The following is a 17,963-nucleotide window of genomic DNA, read 5'->3' as shown; positions in this document are numbered from 1 at the left end:
ACACAATCAATTTGGAAATAGTGTGCACATTTTGTATTTAGTATAGTTGCAGGTGGCCCTTAAAGTTTCTAAAACTGAAAGATTAGCAAAAATATTTTCTCATCTTTTTCAGTTTGTTTACTTTGTGTAGAGCCGGTTTCATTGTTTCTCTTCCTAATCAGTTAAAGCCTAATCCTGCAATTAAACACCTGCATAAATTTACTTCAACGGAACCCATATAAATGAAGTCAGGCACGTGCTTAAAGTGTTTTCAAATCTAAGGCTTTGCTCCTACAAAATATTTCATGGGTTTGATCAGTAGTTCTTCAGAACCAATACAATTACAAATCCATGGACCTCTTCCGCCAATTAACTGCTGGGAGTACTCCGTATGAATGAGTAGTCCCATTGAAGCCAAGGATTGGTGTTTAGGCTCCTTGTTCTGGAGTTGGTTGCATCTTAAAGGTTAGTGAGGCAACATCTACATGAGCTCTCTATTGTGCAACTCTCCCCACCCACAAGACTCAGTTAATCAAAACCTCTGTAATTGCACAATTAGTAACCTACTTTGAGATACTGCTGAATTCATTACACAGAATTGTCATGCTTCCCCCATATAACAAGTTTACAAATCATTAGTCAAATCTTGTAGTCCTACTGCAGCCTCCATGTTCCTCTTGGCTTAGCGGAGGGGAACCTGCCCCCAAATCACACAGCCCCTACCGTGGAAGGGAGAAATACCCCTTCAGTTCTTGCCTATCCTCTTCCCTCCCCGTGGAAACCAGCCCTCACTGTAAGTTCTCTGTGAGGAGATCTCTGTCCCCAGCTGCAAGTTCCCTGCGATGCAGATCCTGCAGCGTGCTCCCAGAGGCTTAGCCCCCCGGGGTTGGTCTCCAGTCCTATCCCCCTGGAGGAGCGTAAAGCGCCATGCCCGCTGGTCAGGCTGGAGATACGCTCAGTAGCGAGAAGCGCCCTCAGATCCCCCAGCGCGGATTCTCTCTGGGCTCCCCTTTCCCGGGATTAGGTCTCTGTCCCCTCGAGCGAGGCAGGGGGCGCCCCGGGCTCCATAACCAGCTGCACCTGGGCAGTACACGAGGGCTGCTCGGCGTCTCATTAAGGGTGCAGCTGGGTGGCTCGTGCTCGCCTCTTCCCTTTCTCGGGGATTTACACCATGTTGAAGGTGAGTGAGCGGTGCCGGAGAAATGCCCCTGCCCCATGGATCAGCTGCTCTAGTTCCCTAGCTGACGGTGGCTTATGTTTCTCCCTCCAATCTCTTCTCCCCCTATTCCTGTCTGGCGGGAGGTGTTCATTCTCTCTCTCTCTCTCTCTCTCTCCCTACCGCTCCATGGGGCTGTCCCTTGCCTCTTGTGGCAGGTAAAGGGGAGTCTTACTTCTCCAAGTCTCCTCCTCCCAAGTGCAAAAGGGACCGGCCTTCTGCCCTGGGCCCCTCTCCAATTCCCTCCCTTTGCTCTTAGTCCCCTTTGCCTGGGAAAGGGGCCCTAGCTCTGCCCGGTTTTATGTCCGGTTCCTTGCTCAACTGGGACTAGTCCACACTAAAACCCCAGGGTTAGGTCACCTTAAATCTAAAGCCAGTTTTATTCTCTAGTTCTAACTGGCTTTAAAATCGATTAGCACATCGCCCCTAACCCTCGGTGTCTATCCAGTGGCATGGTTTTAAGGTCTGATCCCTGTTGTTCATCCCTTTCAAATCATACTCTTCTTCTCTCTTTCCCCCGCCCCCCAAAGGCAACGAAGGATCCTTGTAGGCATGCTACCCCACGCAGTTTTAGCTGCAACTTTGTCCCCCGGCTCTCTTGGGCTGCGCTGTAAGGATGTTGATTTACCATCTCATGTCCTCACTGCAAAGATCTGTCTCTGGTTAAACAAACAAAAATATGGTACAGGAACCATGGTGTCAATAAAGGCTATTTATGAAATAAAAACTATTCCTCAATTTAGTGTCTAGCTTTTGGTGTGACCTAAAGGCCAAAAGCTTTTGGCTCTGTAAGAAATCAGGGGAGTGAATTCCAGAGCCGAGAGCTCTTCCCTGTTTGTCCTTGGATATTAAAATCTACCACTGAATTCAAGAGTCCCAACTGCTGTGATGGGGAGAGGGAGGGAGGAGAGAGCCACTGGTAGCCAGAGCTTGAGCCATTTTTACTTTCCTTTGGAGTCTCAGCAACAAATCTCTCCTTTATCTCGTTATATACTATCCGGGGTATTCTGGTAACTCAGTGCTTGGTTCTTTCTCTTAAGTAATTAATAATAATTAATAAAAACCTGATTAATGCTTTACTAAGGAAACATCATATGTACAAAAAGGGCTCTGTTTAAAGTTCGTGTAAGTAAGATGTTCATTTATTAGAAGAAAAAAACCTTGGTGCTGTAACACACACTGGAACTAACGTCCTGTGTTAATCCTTAGCCATGTTAAGTAAATCTACAGCAATACTGGGATTACTTGCCTCAGTAAGGGTTGCAAGACTGATCCCTTTGTGGAGCATTTTCTTTCCTCTGATGAATGGAGCCACCAAAAGGAAAAAAACAAACAAACATTAGAATGTCATTGTGGCTGTATCGTTTCTTGAATGCTGCTAAGGATTCATCTGATCGGTTAATTTCATCATGTGTTACAGAAACAAGGCTTCTTCTAAGGAAGGTTTACTTTCTTTTTCTGGCTTTTATTTTTTAATTAAGATTTCTGTAGCGTTTAGAGCAAAATTTAAATATGGATTCATTCTGTAAATGAAAGTTTACCACTATTTGGGAAATGGTAACTATAAAACTTACCTTGGTTCTGTAAATAAGTAACAAGACTTTTCTTCCACATACATTGGTTGTCTTTGTTTTGGTGGACTCTTACAGTTCCAACTGCTGTAGTTTCCCCCCCCCCCCCCCTAGTTGTGGAAACTCTTATGATGGAGCTGAGGCTGGGGAGGGAATAATTGAATTTGAAATTTTTGGTTGTAAAACTGAATAGCTGCAGAGTGATCTGTAATGGAATGAGAACTTGGCTTGCCATATTTATAATTGTGTTTTAGTGATTTAGTTATTACTTTTAAGCAATGGTTATTTGACAGATTGGGGAAAAATTTTGAAATAGTGTCTTAAAAACATGCAAGTAAAAATAGTTGATCAAAAGAGATTTTTATAACAAAGTACATTTTTTTTCACTTTTTGAGCAGCAATGAGTGCCTTTTTCTCCCTTTTCTTTTAAAGGAGGAAGAAAGTCAAGAACAGAGCAATGAGATAAAGGAAAACATGGCATCCAGAACAGAATACTATGTAAATAACCCTCTCCAAATTGTTTCACCGTCTTTTGAAAGCCATTACTGACATGACCTTATATACATCAATTTTAACATACTCTCAAATTCCTAATTTTATCAAATTTGGTCAAAGAAGTGAATACATAATGACATACATTTTCCATTTCCATCAGTTTGTATATGTAATAGAACAGTGGTCGGCAACCTTTCAGAAGTGGTGTGCTGAGTCTTCATTTATTCACTTTAATTTAAGGTTTCGCGTGTCAGTAATATATTTTAATGTTTTTAGAAGGTCTCTTTCTATAAGTCTATAATATATAACTAAATGATTGTTGGATGTAAAGTAAATAAGGTTTTTAAAATGTTTAAGAAGCTTCATTTAAAATTACATTAAAATGCAGAGCCCCCCAGACCGGTGGCCAGGACCCGGGCAGTGTGAGTGCCACTGAAAATCAGCTCGCGTGCCGCCTTTGGCACGCATGCCATAGGTTGCCTACCCCTGTAATAGAACATTTAGCAAGAGGGCTAATATGGTATGAGCCAAATGTAGACCCTAATCCTACAGTTGGGTCAGTGCTAATGAGTCCATCTGATGTACTTGGATGGAGCTCTATATGGGTGTGTGTATATACACACACACACACACACACACAGGCGATGTATATTAAAAACAATGTTTTCTAAAAAAGTAAATTCTTAAATGGAGGTGACGAAAGTTAATTTTGGTATCTTATAGCAGTATTTACAAGTCAAGTAGGTAACTGACTCTCAACTTCATCTTTTGATTAGAGAATGCTAAGAAGTGATAAAATTAGTTATGAAATGGCTGAGTAGAGGAATTATGAATATCCACTCTCTGAAAATCAGGTTCTTTGAAGGTGTCTGAAGTTAAATGCTGAAAAATTGAATCATGCCAAATCACTAGTCACTTTTGAAAATTTAGGCCCATGTTTTTACAGGAAGTGATATACAGTTAAAAATCTAATGCTCTAATTCTCATTGAAAGTCCCCTTCTTCTCTCTCCCTCTCCCCCCCCCCCCCCCCAAATAACAAGCACTGTTATAATAGCTTTAGGTGGGAAGATAAGCTATGTTTATGAAATATATATTACATTTTTTTAAAGAATAAAGATTATTTTCAAAGTGATCATTCTTCATGTTTTCCCCCCAGCTTGAATCACTCATAACTGATGCTTTTAAGGGAAAGGGATTTCAGAAAATAAATGAACTGTTTGAAGAAAAAGAAATTTACCCTCCTCAAAAATACAGCAAACAATTCTTTAACCAACTTGACAAAGTGTTGAAAAAGGCAAGTTGGCTAACTTATACTGTATCATTTTAAGACTCAAATTAAATAATTAACATAATTGTCTAAGATATAGTAATCAAAATATGGTGGAAAATGTTTTATAGGAGTTGGACAAGAATGAATTCCAAAATGTTTCCTTGTTGTTGAAATGCATTCAGATGTACTTTAAAAGTGATCCTCAAGAAGGGGCAAGCTTGCTTATTCAGCAAGGGCTGATACCAAAGATAAGTATAATATTCACATTTAGTTCTGTAATCAAATGACTGCAATTTGTTGAGATGGGATTTTTTTTTTTTTTTTTTTTTTTTTATATAAAGAGAAAACATTAGGATGTGACTTCTTAGCTGTTCTGAAATCAAATCCCAGGGATCCTTTTTAATGGATGAAATGAACTAGCTCACAAAACTGAGTAGGGCTTTTTAAAATTGCTTTGTCTTCAATTTCAGTTAAATATTACATTTGTTTTGCATTGCTTAGAATAGAAGCTAATGACTTTTATATAGTATTTAAAAGAAAGCAGTCTTATTTTTAAAAACAATGTACTGAATACTCACCGTTAACCAGGTTCAGAGGGACAGTCTGCATGTGAGCTGAAATTGTTTTTCCTTGCCCAGTTCCTTTTAGGTCCTGCAATGTGTAATCCACTGTCACAGGCTGCCCAACTAGCTTCTGCAAAGCCCTTACACGCACCTACTACAAAACCTCTACAGAATCCTAGATCTCCCTGTAACCTATACAGGTTGGAGAGATGTCCTTTGTGTATTATTTCACATGGTTTAACAGCATTGCTTTATAAAATAAGAGATGTTGCAAAACCATAAGTTGAGAATAAAAAAAAAATTGACTTCCTCCAGAAGAGTTCCCCAATAGCTATAATGTCACCAGCATAGTGTGTGCTGGAGCATCACAGCAGAGCAGGGGTCAGATGCAGTGGGGATGTAGATTTCATGAAAGTCAGAGGAAAGGTGAGTTGCTGAAAAAAGAAACTGCTGCTCATTGTTACTTTTTTCTTAACTAGGGGAGGCAATAATAACAACACAAAGGACTGTTAAAAAGATGGGATTCTACTAATTTCACTTGCAAGTGACCTTTAATGCAGTGTGGTACTGCTAAGCTCAGTGATCAAGGAATCTTGTGTGTTGTATCTAGCCACTGATGCACTTGAGGTGAAAATCCATTCAACTGAATCATTGTTAGCCATCTCTGCTTTATTAATTTATTTTAATTTTTACATGGTATCTTGGTTTGAAAGAGCAAGAGAATTTTTGATCCTCATAGAGCCAGCACAGAATAAATCTCTGCTGAGACTTGTGGAAGATTTCTTTGACTCTGCGTTGGTAAGTACACAATTCAAAAATCAGTTTGCTTTCTTCAATGGAGACGGCCCCCTACTAGAAAGGCAGTTTATTTATTCAGAGCACCGCCATTGCAGAAAAGAAACACAAGAATTTGCCTTAAAAAAAAAAAAAATGAACACCATTTTTATTTAAATAACTCAACAAACTTAGGAAAAAAAGACACCTAAGGAAACTTTTGGCACCCTTTTGTTGTTTCTTGAGAAATAAATCTGAGGTAAAGGACTGTTGTAGCTCAGAAAAGCACATCAACACAGAATTTGCATATTGGTGTTATGCCTTTTCCTTGAATGCTCCCCTCACAAATGTGTTCCAAATTTTGAGATGTTCCTAATGTGTAATAGCAATTTGAAGGGTTAGAATTGTGTATGAGTATCTCGTACAATCCTAGGTAGTCAAGGAGGCATCTCTTAAAAAGCTCCCCCTTTAAAAAAGGAGACGTGAGAATGGGGTGGCTATGACTAATTTGGATTTTAATGCATGTTAGTGCTCATTTTTATGAACAGATAGGTTGCCTATCAGGGCACAAAACTATCTAATACTTCTAGAGTAAGTTAAATGTACTGTCTGTTGATCCCTTTAACCATACCTGATGGTTGGGAATTTTCCATCAATGTTTTTTTGATGAAAACATAGATCCTGCAAAATAACAAAAATCAAAATTTTCTAGTGGATTTTTTTTTTTTTGTTGACACTCTTGTACTTCTTCTCTCCCAGAAATGAAAAGAAAATATTTCATGTCAGGCTGATCCAAATTGAAACATTTTGGTTAGTCAAATAGAATTGAAATGTTGACCTAAGCCAAAATGAAACATGTAATCTGTCTCCCTGAGCTGCTGCAATGCCTCATGAAAATTGTAGTGAAGGTGACTGATGCCCCAGTCTTCCTTTCTGGTTTGCCTGGCCAGACTACCATGGTCTCCGCTTTTCTTTAACTGCCATAACATAGAATGGGAGTCCTGTGATCACAGTGAATAACAGAAGATATAGTCTGGCCATTCAGGGAGAGACAAATTAATCTTGAATAAGGCCTAAACAAAATGTTTCAGCATTATTGAATAGACACTTTTTCTGAACATCCCACTCCACACAAAAACAAATTGACTTTTCATTCCCCAATTTAGGACAAAAACAAAGGTTGAAATATCAGAATTTTCTGTGGTTTAGAAATTTCTATCTTCAATCCGCTCTAATTTCTCTTGTTTTCATTGCAAATGTGATTAAAACAATTATTAAGCTTTGGGGTACTAAGGCTTTGACTATCAGAAAAGATGTTTTCCCCCCCCCTTCTTCTTTTTTTTTTTTTTCCCTTTCTTTCCCTCCCCCTATTATTGAGAATTGGAAAGTGGGTTGTATAAGCTATCTGAAGTATATGTGTATATAGATGCCATACCCTATTTTGCTGTACATGAGCTGAGCTGTACAGTGAAGTCTACATATCAAAATCTGTTTTGAACACAGTAAATTAGCAATTGCAGGTAATCATAATTGAAGTCTTCCTATAATTTAGACATTTTAAAAGATACTTTGGCAGACCTAAATTGTCTTATTCAGGGCTCTAATAAAACCAGAAGTGGAATTATATCCATAATTTATGCATGGTTGGAGATGGAAGGGGCAATTAATATATTTAAAAAAATAAAAATACATAATTACATTATATTTTGGTTTGTCTTCCTATCCTCAGTTTTTAGGTCAGTTCCTTTTGAGTTCCTTCATTTGTGTCCATTCATAAATTCCAAGGCCAGAAAGGACTATTGTGATCTAGTCTGACCTCCTGTATAATACAGGCCACAGAACATTCCCCAAAATAATTCCCAGAGCAGATCTTTTAGAGTAAACCCCCAATCTTGACTTTAAAAATTGTGAGTTATGGGCAAGCCACTGTGACCCTTGGTGAATTGTTCCAATGGTTAATTACTCTGTGTTAAAAATGTACGCTTTCTTTTCAGAATGAATTTATCTAGTTTCAACTTCCAGCTATTGGATTATGTTACAGCTTTCTCAGCTAGATTCCAGAGCCAAGTGTTACATATTTGTTCCCCATGTAAATGCATATAGACTGTAATCAAGTCACCCCTTAAACCCTCTCTTTGTTAAACTAAATAGATGAGCTCCTTGAGTCTAATCCCTATGAATATGTCTACACTGTAATGAAATGCCCATGGTTGGCCCATATCAGTGGACTTGGTCTCATTCAGTGGGGCTATAAAATTGCAGCATAGACGTTCAGGAGTGTGCTGGAGCCCAGGTGCCCAAAGTCGAATGTCTACACTGCAATTGTATAGCCCCGCAGTCTGAGCTCCACGAGCCCAAGTCTGCTGACATGGGTCAACGGCGGATATTTTATTGCAGCGTAGACTTACCCTATAAAGCATGTTTTCTAATCTCTTAATCATTCTCGTGGCTCTTCTCTGAACTCTTTCCAATTTATCAACATCCTTCTTCAATTGTGGACAACAGACCTGAACACAGTATTGCAGCAATGGTCCTGCCAATGCTAAATACAGAGGTATAATAAACGCTGTACTCCTACGCAAGATTCCCTTGCTTATGCATCCCAGGATCTCATTAGCTCTTTTGGCCACAGTGTCACCCTGGGAGCTCACCACGCCCCCCTGTGGGATCACACTAGAAACACACTTGTTAAATGATCATTCCCTGTCTGCAGTTACATTTAGAGACCTTCATTTAGGCAGTTTTTAATCCATTTAATGTGTGCCATGTTAATTTTATATCATTCTAATTTTTAATCAAAATGTCATGCAGTACCAAGTCCAAAGCCTTACAGAAGTCTAAATATATTACATCAATACTATTACCATTATCAACCAAACATATGATCTTATTTAAAAAAAGATATGAAGCTAGTTTGACAGCATCTATTCTCCATAAACCCATGTTAATTGGCATTAATTGCATTATCCTTTTAAAATTCTTTAATAACTGAGTCCCATATCAGCCATTCCATTATCTTGCCCAGGATCGATGTCAGGCTGACAGGCCTATAATTACTCAAGTCATCCCATATCCCCTTTTTAAAAAAAAATTGACACAACATTAGCTTCTTTCAGTCTTCTGGAACTTCCCCAATGCTCCAAGAATTATGGAAAATCAACATTGATGATGAAGTGAGCTCCTCAGCCAGCTTTTCTTAAATTCTTGGATGCAAGTTATCTGGACTTAGCGATTTAAAGAAGTCTAACTTTAGTAGCTTCTGCTTAACATCCTCCAGAGCTACTAGTGGAATGGACAGAGCGTTATCATCATATATGATGATATCATCTGTTTCCCCCCCCAATACAGAACAAAATATTTAATACTTCTGCCTTTTCTACATTCTTGTTGATAATCCTACCATTTCCATCTAGTAATGAACTGATACCATTGTCGGGATTCTGTTGGTTCCTAATACATTTGAAAAACTCCCTATTATCACTAACTCTGCTGGCCATAAATTCTGATTTATATTAATTACTATCAATTTACCCTTTCTTCCATTTGTTATATTATATTATTTTATTTTTTAAAAGCAGCCTTCACTTCCCCTTTAAACCAGGTCAGTTTGACTTTCTAAAACTACTTAAATTTCCCCCAGAACTTCAGATACTCTTCAGATATCAATGTCTTGTTATGACATTTAGCACTATACCATACAAGTTTCAATGGTGTGTGTGTATATATACAAATAGATGGCAAAAATAGCACTTTTCCCACTATGGTTTGGGTTTTCAAAGGAACCATGTCTAAGGGAATTAGGCACCCAAACCCCCTTGACGTTTATGAGGACTCCATTAAGTGCTTCTGCAAATCTCAATATATAAGTTTTAGTGAACAATTTTAATTAATGTAACTGCAGCTTCTGAAGGGTTTATCTGGATGTAAAATTGAAGTTAAGTATCTCAGAAATGCCAGTGAGGGGTGAGTGGGATGGTGCTGGCTGCATAAACACATAGCGGTTCACTTTACTAACACTGTTTATTATTACTGTATCCAGTATGTAATCCAGATTCCCCTCTTTTTCTTTTTTTTTTCCCCACCCCCCCATCAGGTCATTTGCAAATGCAACAGTGAAGGTCAGTGATTTCCCAAATATTTTTATTCTGCACATGTCTCAGTAACCTTTTCTTTGTATCATTTTTTTAAAAGGGGGGGAAAATAGATCTTATATGAGTAAGAGTTCATCCAAAGCCACATGTATAACTATTTACAGGAAATTTTACTGTAACATGCAAATAAGAGTATTAAACCTTTTTAGTAACTATTGGGATATACTGAGAACATGTAGCCTTGCTAGTGCTACAACTAAAATGAAATATTTTCTTTCAAATTGTTGGTAGTAAGTAATTAGCTTGTTCCAAGGTAAATGGTATTCTTGAAATGGGTTTAGTATAGTCAAAATCCTGATGTTGTTCCCCCCCCCCAAGAATATTTTAAAAAAAGATCATTTGCCACTGAAAATGGCTGTGTAGTTTTATAATTTGTCTGTGTCTAGAAACTAGAATTCTGGGTTAATAAGAATTGCAAAAAGGAATGATCTATATGGGCATCCCCATGGAATAAGAGATAAGTTGCTTACTCCTCTTCTAGCTGCTATTTTTAAAGCAGAGGAGAAATGGCATTATTCAGAACATGCTTGTCTAATAGCCTGGTCTACACACTTTTTGGATCAATTTAACTATTTTGGTTAGAGGTGTGATTTGTCTACTGAAATAGTTAAATTGGTACAACCCCTCTAGCATGGGTGCAGTTATAGCTATATAAAGGTGACTTCTATCTGAATAGCTTATTCCCCTTACCATGTAGAAAGCCCCCTTATACTAGTATAACTGCATCCAGACTAGGCGGTTGTACTGTTTCAACTATACTGGTGTAGCTAAAATAGTGCAATTCTGTGTGTAGACAAGCCTTAAGCCAGATGTAAAACTTTGACTGTTCTCCTAGGAAAGAAACAGTTGCTGGATTCATTCTTACCTGACCTAGGACAACTAGTGACTGAAACAAAGGTTGGCTGTGCACTTCGGCAGGAGGTGAGACTCAAATGAGAATACAAACTACAAATGTATGTAAATTATTTAAAAAAACAAAAACAAAACCCACACACAAACGTTTTAATGGCTTATTTCTCCTCTTCTCTATATTGTCTCTTTCCACCATCTCTCCCCCCACACACACACCTCTACAAAAAAATCCCTGCAAAAAAGGCTTTGAGGACTCTGAACTCCATGCTGGACAGTGTACCACGGGAAGAGAGAAGAAAATTTCCTATGTCTGAAGAAATGTGTTCGCTTACGTAAGTATCTCTACAGCAACTGTAACATTTGTTGCAGCGAGAAAAGCATTTAGTTATGGGGTGTAACTTGCTTTTCAACAATCTGAGGCCATAATCTATAGATAAAACCTAATTGGTGAAAAGCTGATGGATTGTACAAGTGTGGATAAAAGTTGCAAGCTTTTCATTTTATTTTAATGAGTGGTTGCACTTTTGTTCAACTTTATAGAAAAAATATGTATTTTTTACTGTCCATATGCTTTGAATGGATTAAAATGGAAGGAAAAAACATTAATGGATTATGTTGTTTCAGGAAAGATCTGGCAAAAACAATTCTGGAGGTTGGTGGTAAGAAATACTTAGTAATTATTTTCATGAATTGAAGCTCTTTCCCCTAAAATCCCTAATGAATTGTTACTTTGTTATACTTCATATTGTATTTTTAACTTTTTGAATAGGATTGTTGAGGAAAATAAAAAATTAAGATGAAATATATTTTAGGACAAATTCATTCTTAAACCAAAAAGCTACTAATACTGACTTAAAAACACTCAAGTAATTAAATAGTAGGAAAGGTTATGCTGAGGTACAGACAGAAAATGTACAGTAAGTCAAAACTGAACTTGTGGGAGATCAGCGTCAGGTGGTAGCATTTTGTTCTGTTAGCCTGCTAAGTGGTTAAGAAGTCCATCTTCCTGTTGACATTTTAAAAATAAAACTTATGAGTTTCATCTGTTTTTTCCAATATAATAGCTTTGACCAAGTAAATAATGTAAATGTAGATCATAGCCTTTCTCTGTAATAACAGCATTTTGAGGTATCTGTGTTTGGCAGGTGAAATAACAGCCCTAAGGAGTTGTGGAGGTGAAGTCCTCTTCCTTTTTACTTCAGGGAATGTCTCCAGACACTCATGCATAGAGAGTTAACAGTGCACAATAATTGGTTGAATAAAATAAAGAGACTATATGAGATCTCAAAATAGCTTGTGATATTTTGCAGAACAGTTTGGCTTTTGTCATCACTGAATCAAAGCACCAGCTTCTTAGGATAAAATTTAATGCAGTGGGCTGATATTCATTAAGCCATCATATTAACCTTCTGGTTTTTTGAGGGACGCTTCTATTCTTGTATTTATCGCATGTAGATTATGACCTTCAGGTTGCTCTTTCGGAAGCACTGTGTAGGCTGATAACAAAAAAATGGAGGGATGACCTTGTTCACAACTGGTTTGAAGATGATTATCTTGCTGAAGCTTTCAAAGAGATAAAGGATAGAGAATTTGAGACGGTAAGGGTCCTTATTTTGAAAACAAAAACTGACAGTTCTATATAGGGGTTAGTTTCATCTGGGTTTAGTATATAAGGTTCCTGATAATGTCAAAGAGATGTTTTAATGTCCTTGTAAGAAATTGGTTCAATTACCTTATGTTAATACAATTAATGACAATGTATCCTTCAGTAAGCCGAAGAAGAAATTTCATATTGTTAGCATTAAAAAAAGTACATAATCATATTTATTTAAAAATATTAATTACAAAATAGAACTAATCACCTGGAATAGAGGCTACAAGAACAAGTACAGTTGTGCCTTGCCTTCTCCTTCTTCTTACACCAGACCTTATACAGTTAAATCATACTTTAGGACCAGATTCTCACAACCCTACTTCTTAAATAATCCTAATGCAAGTAAGATGTGACTCACTGTAAGTAAGGACAGCTGACTCAAGCCATTTGGATCATGTCATCTGCTATTAGATATGTCTTGTCAAGCCTACATCCAAATACTCCATCTTCTGTCAAGCCCTTTTTTTTAAAACTTGTGCTCAAGACTTCTCCACATGCATCCTCTCATTCCAGAGTGGCCTAACTTATTCATCAAAGCTTTATATCAGCGCTAAAATGCCCTTTCCCACCACTAGAAAACGAATGTAGTATAGACAGTTACAGCAGAAAGAGGACAGATTATGCTAAGATGCGAGCATGCGGGACCTTTCTACCTAGGCATGTAATGTGCCCTCAATTCAGTGAAGTCAATGAATGACAAAAACATAACAGTAACATTCTTTTCTGTAAAGAAAATTGCTCAAATAGAACATGAATATAAATAACCACGGGGAATTACTTTTTAAATGACAAGTCATTTAGTGTTGTCTAACAGTTCAAGAAAACTGAGCAGAAGCTTAATGTGATATGGTACATATAATTTGGATAGAGAGTTTTTTCCTATTATGGGCCCAATCCAACTCCCACTGATTTCAGTGGTAACTAAACTAAGCCCCCTAGAGAACATACATTAGTTTGACCTGTGATGTTACAATATGTTCTCTTCCTTTGAATTGTTCCCCTTCTCTCAAGTGTTCCCGTACTGACTTGTGTGGTTCCTATGTGGGCTTTAACTAAATTGGGTTTGAATCAACTGATAGCTCCAACTATACTAACAGCTTGAGTTTGGATCATTCAACAGTGATCCTGTCTGTGGTCTTAGTCACCACACTATTTGCCCAACAAAATACAAGTGTAAACAGTAACACATTTGTGTGTGTGTAACAAGCTGTCCTTTGTTTTGAAGGACTGCAGAAAATTTCTCAATCAACTAAATGACAGACTTGGGGATAAAAAAAGGTAAGTTCTCCATGGTGAACATGGAATGTAGTATCTGGCCTGCTAGACAGTCACAGTGATTTTCAATCTATACATATTGGAAAGAAAAATGCAAACCTTTGGTTATGTGGTGTGTAAATTGCAACATGTCTGTAAATGAGTGGCTAATAAACCCCTTTTACAATCCTGGTATCTGCATTTATTTTGATGGAAGAGAAAACTTTCACATCTAAAAACCTGAATTCATTTATTATTATGTGTTTATCAACACTCAGAAAGGAAGTTAATGAGGTTATGCTAGTCACATCGCTTAATGCCCTTCTGAAAGGTGCTAAGAAACTGCAGTGATGAGGGAGGTATTCTAGCTTATTCAAGCTCTTCTAAAAGTCTGTTGCATAGATTTATAAAAGCTACCAATGGGTGAGAATCTATTTGGTTCAGTTGGTCTCCAGTTAGTGCAAAGTGGCTCCTATAAATTTATCTAGCCTTTTTCTCAGTCCAATGTTACACAACCAATGTGCTGAACTACTGATACTTCCCTTGGAAGATTGTTTGTTTACACTATTTAGATATTCATAAAAGAAGGCTCTGGGATAATATTATTCTTTCATCTGTACTGATCAGTTAGTATTCCTTCCTTTACTGCTGTTTATAAATGAAATGGTGGCCCACAGGTCACACATAGTTTTAAAATGTGTACTTTAGAAAATAAACTCTGTAACCTATCAGTGGGTCACCTTACGCTTGAAAATAAATTATTACAGTTGATCTCCTCTACTGACAGAATGAAGACCCAATACCTGTATAGTATCTGCCTAAAAGGATATTGCAGTCTCTTAAAGGAAAACAAACTTATTTGACTGCTAGAAAAATTAGCCTTTTGATCAACAAGTCTAGAGAGACTTAACCTCTCATTCAGGTTTTTGGTTTTTCATTTAAATTCCCATTCTGACTTGTGTTCAGGAGCAATTTATTATGTTCAAGTATGCTTCTTTTGCAGAGTTTATTCATTTCCCTGCATATCTGCTTTTGCCGACATGGAGGAGGTAAGTTTTTTTATGTACTGAGGTGCATTTCTTATACTGTTACTACACTGTTAAAAATGGACAAAATAACCTTATGTGATTAAAAGATATTTAGTTCTGCTGCATCCTACGACCATGTGAAAGGAATGTTCCTGTACATGTTTGCTTTGTAAACTGCTGTTTTACTTCTCTTTCCATTTTATTGTCTAGTTACCTACTATTTGTGTCAGCCAAACAATAAAGAAGCTGAATAGACTGGCTCTCTCTTAAAGACCATGAGCTGAATCACCTGTTCCTGTAGTAAAACACTAGGAAGGGAACAGGGAGGAAAACAGAGATTCATAGAATATCAGGGTTGGAAGGGACCTCAGGAGGTCATCTAGTCCAACCCCCTGCTCAAAGCAGGACCAATCCCCAACTAAATCAAAACTAAACTAGCTTGCCCTTGTACAGTTCCTCCCAAAATGGGTGTCAAAGGGCAAGGTTTGCCTCCCTACCCCCACAGAACAGATCACAGGCTAGCAGCTCACTGTACAGGTCCACAAGAGGATCCCTATATCATGGCTAGGTTTCACAGTTCTTTAATTATGTAAGTGAGTGTTAAGTACATGGCACTGTGCTCCTTAGAAGGTTATCAAACTAACCTAAGTAACAGATTTCAGAGTAGCAGCTGTGTTAGTCTGTATCCGCAAAAAGAACAGGAGTACTGTTGGCACCTTAGAGACTATCAAATTTATTAGAGCATAAGCTTTCGTGGGCTACAACCCACTTCTTCGGATGCATATAGAGTGAAACATATATTGAGGAGATATATATATATATATATATATACACACACATACAGAGAGCAGAAGTATTAGTCTGAAGAGGCTACCATCAGCTCTGCTTAATAAGTACTGACAAATACATAGGACTTCCTAGAAGCTTGAACAAAACAATTGTGCAGTATTTGCTTCAGTCTTAAGTAAACATTTTCCCTTGGCTAATATACAGCAATTTTCTGGTTCTGCTGGCATTGTAAGTCAGTTACAGGCTAGTAGTTCACCTCTTCATACCATTTAGAAACAAATGTAAGTGTTCATGATAAGGGTAATTTGTTTCTAGTTAAGCTAGTTAACACAGTTGAGGGCACTAGTACTGTATTTTTGTATGGGCTCTTCTGGAAATAATGGCAATGGCTGTTCTGTTTCTTAAGGTGAAGAAGCCATCAGATGAGAAACTGGAGGAGTTTTGGATTGACTTCAATGTTGGAAGTCAAAGTGTGTCTTTCTACATAGACAGCGCTGAGGTAAACATATCCTCTGATTACTTTTTGATTAGGCTAAAATACTTGAAGAGAATTCACTCCCAAATCCTTTTTTTTTTTTAGGGTGCTCTTTGGGACTCAGTGAGGCTGCCAAGGGAAGTGGTCAGTAGTTACAGTCTGAGAGGTAAGATTATACAAAGGATATTATCTTTACGATCCAAAGTAGCCAAAAGAAACTGCAGATTTATATTCATACCTTACACTGAACTTCCAACAGGATCACAGTTGCCAAGTGTAGTCAGCTGCTAATACATGAAAAATTGCAACATAATTTGAGGTTGAGAGTCTAACTCATAAAACTCTCACTGTGTGTTTGGCTTTATTTTCTGCAATATATTTAAATAAGAATTGAAATTAAGTTCAATCCACTGTAACAAATAGCGTGTTTTTGAAATAACTTTCTTTAAGTATTCTGCATATACATAAATGTCTGCTGTTATGAATACCTATCATGAAAATGAATTATCTTCCCCATGGGCCCAATGTAATGCTAACTGAAGTCAATGGAAAGGCTCTCACTGGGAGAGAGAATGGGCCCCGAAAGACTTTTTTCTAAGGCTAACCTAGCAAAGGGTACTTTTTAGGGATGTACTAGATTCTGTCTAACATAGCTAAAATGGAGATCAAATATGTGCTGGGACCATGAAGCAATAAATGCTAATTTAGGCCTCCCCCTACTCCCATGGATGTAATTGGCAGTTCCCTCCCATCGGGGGCAAACATGGATCCTTAGGGGTAAAGACTTCTAGCTGTGATGGTGAAGTAGACAGCCACAAACATGACCTAGCTGCTACAGTTTAGATACGCAGGAGGCAAGGCTGCAGAGAGGGCTCATAGGGGGACTCTGTAACCTTCTGTGTGGTATAGAGTTTAGCTCCATGAGGGCTGTGTCATCTAAGTGCACTGGTTGGTTTATGGAGAGGCCCAGGACATGGTTTATAGACTTATTTGTACCCTGTAAAGAGAGGAGGATAAAACTCGGTGTATACTCAACATTTATTTACTTTTCAAAAGAGTGACTCTCTTGGTGTGGGAAATGGCATGCAAATTATTTCAGTGGTGCTTTCTGTGTAATTCTAAAGCAGATTCTAATTTCCTTTTTTAAATAGAGGATAATGGAGAAGAGATAGTTAAAATTTACATGAAGAACCCTACTATGATCAATGGCAAAGAAGTAACAAAAATCAAAATTCACTTCAGTGCCAAATTTGATATTTTAAATACACTCAACGAAGTTCTGGGAAAAGACAAAATGATGGCAAGTATTAGTTTTTGGCTTTATTGTATAATCCTTTACAGTCATAAGACTTTTTTAACATCCTAGTTCACTTTTCAAATGCATTGGTTGAAAGTTTAACTAGCCCTGAAGATCTTGGCTGTTAGATTTAACCAGAGAAGAAGAAAAATGTTTGTTTCCTGTTTTGATGCTATGGAAAAATCTTTCAAGCCTTCTTAGTATACCATGCAGTCTTTTTCGTGTCTCCCCAACTGAGGCCAGGTCTAAACTAAAAAGTTCTGCTGGCATAGATATGTTGGTCCAGTGTATGGGAAAACCCCCACATCCTAGTCAACATAGTTATGCCAGCAAAACCCTCAGTGTAGAGACAGCTATATTGGCAGACAAACGCCTTCTGTTGGCATACGCTACATCTACACTAGGGAGCTTTGCTGGAATAGCTATACCTGTCTAGTTATACCAGCAAAGCCTATGTAGTATAGACTAGTCTTTAGTCTTCTACACTAGAAATTCAGGTTGTGTCTACCTAGTCTTCCACCAGAATACTGGACATGAACTCAAGTTAATGCTGATGTCTGCACTCTTACGGATATCTGTAATTAAATGTTCCTT

At 37.8% G+C, this 17,963-nt stretch overlaps 1 protein-coding gene across 1 annotated transcript in view; it reads left to right on the top strand.

Moving 5' to 3' along the window:
- The first annotated feature begins 1,150 nt into the window (after positions 1-1,150).
- Positions 1,151-17,963, top strand: part of SYCP2L (synaptonemal complex protein 2 like) — a 51,064-nt gene continuing 34,251 nt past the window's right edge. Inside the window, exons 1-15 of the mRNA XM_065398336.1 lie at positions 1,151-1,159; positions 3,199-3,264; positions 4,419-4,556; positions 4,661-4,780; positions 5,789-5,893; positions 9,963-9,987; positions 10,856-10,941; positions 11,116-11,204; positions 11,497-11,531; positions 12,328-12,470; positions 13,752-13,804; positions 14,784-14,829; positions 16,004-16,096; positions 16,178-16,238; positions 17,224-17,376. Of these exons, the coding sequence (XP_065254408.1) occupies positions 1,151-1,159; positions 3,199-3,264; positions 4,419-4,556; positions 4,661-4,780; positions 5,789-5,893; positions 9,963-9,987; positions 10,856-10,941; positions 11,116-11,204; positions 11,497-11,531; positions 12,328-12,470; positions 13,752-13,804; positions 14,784-14,829; positions 16,004-16,096; positions 16,178-16,238; positions 17,224-17,376 (1,222 nt within the window). The remainder of the gene's footprint in view (positions 1,160-3,198; positions 3,265-4,418; positions 4,557-4,660; positions 4,781-5,788; positions 5,894-9,962; positions 9,988-10,855; positions 10,942-11,115; positions 11,205-11,496; positions 11,532-12,327; positions 12,471-13,751; positions 13,805-14,783; positions 14,830-16,003; positions 16,097-16,177; positions 16,239-17,223; positions 17,377-17,963) is intronic.

This window comes from Emys orbicularis, chromosome 2 (assembly GCF_028017835.1).
Source record: "Emys orbicularis isolate rEmyOrb1 chromosome 2, rEmyOrb1.hap1, whole genome shotgun sequence".
NCBI lineage: Eukaryota > Metazoa > Chordata > Testudines > Emydidae > Emys > Emys orbicularis.
Note: the sequence above shows the minus strand (reverse complement) of the source record. Positions and strands in the feature narration are given on the sequence as shown.